Source organism: Equus asinus, chromosome 16 (assembly GCF_041296235.1).
Source record: "Equus asinus isolate D_3611 breed Donkey chromosome 16, EquAss-T2T_v2, whole genome shotgun sequence".
Classification (NCBI taxonomy): Eukaryota; Metazoa; Chordata; class Mammalia; order Perissodactyla; family Equidae; genus Equus; species Equus asinus.
The window spans coordinates 26,140,454-26,148,128 of NC_091805.1; the positions used below are offsets into that span (position 1 = coordinate 26,140,454).

The 7,675-nt window shown below is 39.4% G+C and overlaps 1 protein-coding gene across 6 annotated transcripts in view; it reads left to right on the forward strand.

Moving 5' to 3' along the window:
- The window catches only part of ZNF326 (zinc finger protein 326), a 38,120-nt gene extending 35,334 nt beyond the window's left edge, over positions 1 to 2,786 (forward strand). For all 6 annotated transcript variants that reach the window (XM_044749172.2, XM_070486805.1, XM_044749167.2 and 3 more), the window contains one exon: positions 1,580 to 2,786. In XM_044749172.2, the coding sequence (XP_044605107.1) occupies positions 1,580 to 1,945 (366 nt within the window). In that variant the 3' untranslated portion in view covers positions 1,946 to 2,786. The remainder of the gene's footprint in view (positions 1 to 1,579) is intronic.
- Positions 2,787 to 7,675: the final 4,889 nt, after the last annotated feature.

A 7,675-nucleotide genomic window follows, 5' to 3' on the forward strand; every position in this document is an offset into this window, starting at 1 on the left:
CCACTCTTTATGTGGGTTGCTGCATAGCTGACGAGTGGTATAGGTCCACACCTGGGATCTAAACCTGTGAATCTGGGCTGCCGAAGCAGAGTGTGCCGAACTTAACCACTACACCACAGGGCAGGCCCCATGGGCCTGTGTGTTTTGCGAGCTGCCCAGCAAATTGTGACGATTCGTTCTTGGGCAGTCATTGTTGTCTAACTTCCACTTACATCATACTTTTGAAACTGCTCTAAGAGTACCAGTCACCTAATTTTCAAATAAAAAATTTTAACATTTTATTGTTTTAAATGTACCAAAGTAAAGGGGTAGAATAATAAATCCATCAAGTACCCTCACTCAGCATTAATAATAATAAAGTCTAGTGACCTTTTTCAATTCTTTGCTACTGTTACTTGTTTGCATCACTTGACACTGTTGATCTATCACTTATTCTTGAAACTTTGTTTTGCCAGATAATATTTTACTGTCCTGGCTTTCCTCCTGCATTGAGTGTTCCTTTTCAAACTTCTGCCCCCATGTATAGGCATTTTCATAGGGTTTTATTCTCAGCCCTTTTTTCCTCCTCCCCCCCAGGCTATCCTATTTAAGACCTTGGCTTCACTATTCACTTTCTGCTAGCAGTGCACAAATCTAAATGTCTAACTTTGAACTCTCTTCTCTTTTGAGTTGCAAATTTATAGCTGCCTATTATTAGACATTTAGACATCTGAAATTCTAACTATATATAGCGTATACCTGCTTTTTCCCCTTTCCCCATCCTACTTTACCTGTTCTGTTAGTGGTGTTGCTGCATCTTTTACACTTTCTTTTCCTAAGCTATTAGAGTAGTACCCTCACTAGCATTTCTGCTCTTGCTACTCCAGTTCATCCCGCACATTCCTACCTGGTTTGTCTGGAAGTATAGCACGAGCCTTACACTTCCCTGGTTAATAACATTCATTGCCTCTTCATTTCTTACTATATTAATATAGCCTTCTGATATGGTCCAGTTTTTGAGACTTTATCCAGATACATAATTCAAGTATTTAAATAAACTAAGATATTAAAATAAAATTATATTTGTGAATGTTTAGTGAAGTAAAGATTTATCTACTTCTTTAAAGTAGAAGTAGGGCATGATATCTAATAGGTACCTGATTTTCATTTGAGTTTTAAAAAGTGCTTGATTTTCATTTGAGTTTTTTAAAGAGATCCTGCAACAGGAGTACATTGAATACTAGTTTAATTAGGTAGAACAGAAATCTTTGCTTCATCTGTTTTTTTCCTACCAAAACCCACATATATAAATATGTGTGTTTGTATATATATGTGTGTATATATATATGATTTTAGAAATTCAGTTAAGAAAATGTGGACTTTAAGCATTCTAGTTTATGGAGTATAAAGTAATGACATCAGTAATTTATATACTCATGTTGGTATGAATAGGTACTCAATGAATATTTAATAGATTTGTCATAAGTTAAAATAAAAAGCTTCAAATAGTGTTTATTTTTAATGATATATCAAATACGAATTTCACTGATACAAAAATGAATGTGCTGATTTTCAGAGCTATTTCTTCTCGTGTTTTTAGGGTGAGAATCCTTTTGAAAATCAAGATCATTCTCAAGATCAACAAATAGAAGGAGATGAGGAAGAGGAAGAAAAGATTGATGAAACTATTGAAGAAGAGGAGGAGGAAGAGGAGGAAGAAGAGGAGGAAGTGGGGGAAGTAGAAGAAGTGGAGGAAGTAGAGGAAGTGGGAGAAGGTGGAGGAGTAGAGGAAGGGGGAGACATAGAGGAAGTGGGGGAAGGAGAGACACTGGGGGAAGGAGAGGCACTGGGGGAAGGAGAGGCACTGGGGGAAGGAGAGGCACTGGGGGAAGGAGAGGGAGTAGAGGAAGAAGCAGCAAAGGAAGAGCCTATCAGCCTCCCTGTCGACCAATCTGAAGAAAATTAAATATGAGGTATTAGTCAGATTTAAAAGAAGCTTTAAATTTTTGTCCTAATGTGGAAAAGGGTAAGAATTTTAATAGTTTAAAATATGAGAGTTAACACCCATGTTGCATGCACTCCACACATTAAAATTTATTTTATATAATTTCTAAATGTTTGGCATTTGTTTAATAAAATGAAGGTAAGACTATTTTAGTTTAGTTTTTATAGTTACCAAACCTAGATTCGATAAATTGTTTGTATAATTTTTAAGCTTAATTTTTATTACTTTGTTGGTGTTAAGGATAACAGATGTGTATTGTTAGTATATCTATTCTAATCATTTGAACTTAAATGCTGCTCTTGGGAGTATATATTCAAGTGTGCATTAATGTTTTGAATACTTACCCTAGAAGAGATAAATTGGGCAAGTATTTTGTGCTCTGTGTATTTTTTTACTGCATTGGACATTAAATAGTAATTTGCGTTAAGACACGCTTAAAAGCTTTTTGTGACCATGTTTCCCTTTGTAGCAATAAAATGTTTTTTAGAAAAACTCTCTCCCTGAATTAGCAATTTTAAATGAAACAGAGTTCATTAATTAAATGAGTATTTAAAATCAGGACTTGCCTTAAAGTATGGGTTCAGCTCACAAGTATTTCAAGATGATTGAGAAGACTTGAATTACAGAAAAAATTTACCTCAATCATCATATTTTTAAAAAGTATGACTAACATATTTTTTTTAACATATTTCAAATAGAGGTAAGTCTATAACTGACCTGTGTATATTTGTTTTAATTCATTCCTTTTATCTGTGCCTGTGTCAAATCTTGAAATCTTGACAATACATTTGAATACAAATAATTTTTCATAGTTGTGTTTGTTATTTTGTCATGTCTGTGTTTGGTTAAGGACCAAGAAGCTAACTATCACCTTTTTAAAAAAAGGCTTATTTTTCCCTTGAGTATTTCTCTCCTTTTTTTTTTTTTTTTTTTTTTACTTTTTAAAGCTCATATGCTTGCATCCTCAAAAAGAGAAGACAAGATTGATAGATGATCTATGTTCAAATGACTATCTATGTCACTGAAAAGCAGTGCTCTCCTTTCTTTGAATGTTTACTCTGGCCTCTTTTGAGAAGGGGACTCTTTCAGTGAAATTAGCCTCTCAAAATTCTGAGGCATTGAATGGATGAATATATGGGTACATTAAGTAATTTTAAGGCATTAAGTGGGTGAATAGCATTTGTAGAATTTCACAGATAATTTCTTTTTTGCATACAACAAAGCTTTTAAAAAAAAAAATATATATATATATATATTTTTGCCAATATAAGTTTATTGTTGTGGGCTATATTTGCTTATCTTTAAGCTGGGAAAACCCAGTAGGCATTTATATCCACTTTCAGGGTTTTGGAGCCAAATAATAGAAGGTTCAGTTGAAGACTGGAGAAATTTGGATCCTATCTGGGAGTCTGTAATTACTTAAATAGGCTTCAGAAAGCCTTTTTGCTCAGAAATTCAAATTTTAAGGCTAATAGGACTTGATGAACCCTCTTGTTTCTTCTTTATTTTAAAATATTTGTGGAAGGGCTGAGGTAAAAGGAGAATAGATCCGTTTGGGGTAGAATTAGTGGATTCTTTTGGCACTAAGTAGGGTGCTTTCTTAAAGAGCGCACTAGTAGTTTGATTGAGATGTGAAACTTTTGGAAAGAATCCTGTTTAATCAGAGTCTGTGTAACAACTTCTAAGTAAATATTTTAGAATGAGAGATGATGTTTAGTCAACGTTGGACCACATAAATGATGGTGGTCCCATAAGGTTAGTACCATATAGCCTAAGTTTGTAGTAGGCTGTGCCATCTAGGTTTGTGTAAGTACACTCTGATGTTTACACAAGAACAAAATTGCTTAATGACCCATTTCTCAGAACCCCTGTCATTAAGCAATGCATGACTCTAGTGATTTTTGTGGGAAACATATAAAAACTTTTATTCAGACTAGCTTATTTGCGAGGTATTAACAAAGTGTATTTTGTTACTGTGCTTAATTCAGAGATTCAGATTTATGTATATCACATTGGATAATTTGTAGATAGGCAGTTTAGTTTGCAGGCAGATTAAATTTTGTAATCCTTAGTGTTTATATTTTCAGTACTTTTGTGATAAGGATTTATGTAATATCTGTAATAACTTTTCAAGTTCTATTATCCAAGTATTATTTGTTTTCTTTATTACAAAGCTAAGCATGTAGTTGTAATAACCAAAGAAATTTATTTACAGCCTACACAGTTGTTTAAGCCAGATGCCTAGGGACTGTCCTAAATTCTTCTCTTTTTATCACCTCCTATCTCTAGTCTATCAGAAAGTCTGTGTTTTTTGTTTCTAAAATTTATCTGCCCAGTCTTCCACCTCTGCTGCTACCAGCCCAGTTCAAGTCACCATCATCTCTTTCCTGGACTGTTGAAGTAGCTTGTTAACTAATCTTGCTTCCACTCTTATACCCTGCAAGATTCAGTTTTCCACATAGAACTATAGTCTTTTAAAAATGTCATTCAGATAATGCGAGTTTCCTGCTTCTTTTTGTTCCTATACAATCCAAACTCCTTACCTTGGCAGTCAGGCCTGGCCTATCTTTCCATGTTTATGTCAGACCATTCTCACCAACCATGATGGCCTTCTTTCAGTTTTTTTAATGGAGCTCTTTCCTATCTTTACACCTTTGCATTTTTGTGTAACCTGTCAGCTTTCCTTGGAGTACTGTTCATCGTTCAGGTCACCTTAAATGTTAGAAGAGGCTTTTCTGAGGAAACATAAGGGCAGTACTTTTATTTTTGTAAAAGTGAGGATTTGAGACCACTTTACCGCAGATTTATTAGATCGTATTCTTTGAAGATCGTGTATTTTTCATAAGTATCCCAGGTGATTCTGATGGTAGTGGTCAAGATTGCATTTTGAGAACATTTATAGTGCCCTCAAATTTCTGGTGCCTACAACTCCCATATCAAAACGTGGTTCTGGGGGCTGGCCTGGTGGTGTAATGGTTAAGTTTGTGTGCTCTGCTTTGGTGGCTTGGGGTTTGCAGGCTCGGATCCCGGGTGCAGACCTATGCACCACTTATTAAGCCATGCTGTGGCAGCATCCCACATACGAAATAGAGGAAGATTGGCACAGATATTAGCTCAGGGATGATCTTCCTCAAGATAAAAGAGGAAGATTGGCAACAGATGTTAGCTCAGGGCCAATCTTCATCACCAAAAAGACCCCCAAAACAAACAAAAAACCCCAAGAGCTTCTGAGGCCAGCCTGGTGGTGTAATGGTTAAGTTTGTGTGCTCTGCTTTGGTGGCCGGGGTTTAAGGGGTTCAAATCTAATCAAATGTGAGAGAAAACACTGTCCTTGTAGTGCTTGGATTTAAAAAGAAGTAGATCTCATCAAGATGGTGGCGTAGGCAGACTCTGAACTCACCTCTTCCCACGAACACAACCAGGTTACAACTATTCCTGGAAAAATTACCCCAGAGAGAAAACTGAAAACTGGATTAAAAGAACCCCTCGCAACAAGGGACAGTCCTGACTGAGGCGGAAGATGCAGAAATTCCTTCTGGAGAGAGAAAAAGCCACCTTCATGAGTGGCAGATCTTCACACCCAGCTGGGTGGGAGCCACCCTAAAGTATACAGCCTCCCTGGAGAAGTGGGGACCTTAGCAGGGGCACATTACCACTATAAGCATCCTTCAGACTCAACACAACAGAGACGAGTGTCATACTCTCTGGTTTCACTGGCTATTAACTGCAGTGGGGAATACTGCCAGAAAAGCTATCGGATGAAAGCCGAAAAAAACTGGGCTCTTAAAGGGCCCATATACAAATTCACCCATCTCAGAGAGCAACCAAAAATCACCAGAAAGAATGCTCCACAGTCCTTTAGTGAAAAGAGACTCACCTGGTAGGTTCTGGGTGCATCTTGGTGAGAGGTGAGACCTCTCTGGAGACTGAGACGTTGGTGGCAGTCATTGTCACCTAGTACAGGAGTGCTGACACAGACGCTGGCAGATCCCATTGAAGTTCTTCCCCTAGCCTGTTAGCGGGAAGAACTTCAATGGGATCTGCCAGCGTCTGTGCCCAGGGGTTTGCCATACCCACTTGAGTGCAGGTTTAATACAGTTCAGCCAGGGCAGGCAGCCTGCCCTAGGGACTGGCCCCACCCAACAGCAACCCTTAGGCTACTTGTTCGCCTACATAGACTGGGTGCCCTGATCCTCTACAGGCAGGCAAGTGTGTCCACCTCTGTGGGGCATGGCCTGTGTGAGGACCAGGTGAAGTGTGGGAGGGTGTTGGTGGAGAGGTGGGGGCCTCTGCAGTGGGGTGAAAGGGTACACTCCAGGGCATTGGGAAGTGTGCACAGGCCAGGACTGTGTGTGATGGTGTGTGTGGGCCTGTGGGGGGTGGGGCTTATCAGTGGCAGAAGACCTGTGCTTCACAAATAGCCACAAAGGGGATTGGCCCTACCTTCCAAAGCCTGAAACAATTGGGTGCCCCTGTGCCTAAGGCCAGCCCCACTCAGCTGTAGTCCTAAGAGAGCTGACAACAGCTTTGCAGGGCTGAGGCCTACAGCAACTGTAAGCCCCTGAACCTAACAACCAGCTACACTCAGTACCTGCTCAATTAACAGGAAGACTGCAACAGGAGTGTGCTATTAGACCTTGTAGCCAATGGTGCTGGGGCTTCCCAAACCCAATTTACAAATAGCTGGCTAGGGAGTGAAAGACTAGACTCCATGGGTACCTGCAGTAAGAGCAACCCTGTCACAGCAGGACACAAGTAGCCCATACAGGGGTCACTCCTGAATCATTTGGATCGGTGATGAGAGGGAAGCACAGTTCTGGGCCTTACAAGGTGTCTCTTGCATAAGGCCACTTCTCCAAGATCAGGAGACACAGCTGACTCACCTAATACATAGATATAGCACAGAGAAAGAGGCATAATGAGGAGGCAAAGCAATACATTACAAGCAAGGGAATAGGACAAAACCCCAGAAAAAGAACTAAATGAAACAGAAGTAAACAATCTACCTGACAAAGAGTTCAAAGTTATAGGATGCTCACTGATACTGGGAGAAGACTGGATAAACACAGTGAGAACATCAACAAAGAATTGGAAAATATAAAAAAGAACCAATCAGAAATGAGGATACAATACTGGAAATAAAAAATTCACTAGAGGGACTCAATAGCAGAGCAGATGATACAGAAGAATGGATCAGCAAGCTAGACAAAAGATTAGAGCAAATCACCCATGCTGAACAGATAAAAGAAAAAACAATTAAAAAGAATGAGAGTAGTCTAAGGGAACTCTGGACAATATCAAGCTCACTAACATTCATATTATAGGTGTCCCAGAAGGAAAAGAGAGAGACAAAGGGGCAGAGATCTATTTGAAGAAATAATAGCTGAAAACTTTCCTCACCTAAGGAAGAAAACAGACATCCGGGTACAGGAAGCACAGAGAGCGCCAAACAAGACAAACCCAAAGAGGCCCATGCCAAGACACATTATACTTAAAATGTCCAAAATTAAAGATAAAGAGAGAGGGGCTGGCTCCGTGGCTGAGTGGTTAAGTTCGCGCGCTCTGCTGCAGCGGCCCAGGGTTTGGATCCTGGGCGCGGACATGGCACCGCTTGTCAGGTCACGTTGAGGTGGCATCCCACATCCCACAACTAGAAGGACCTGCAACTAAGATATACAACTGTGTACGGGG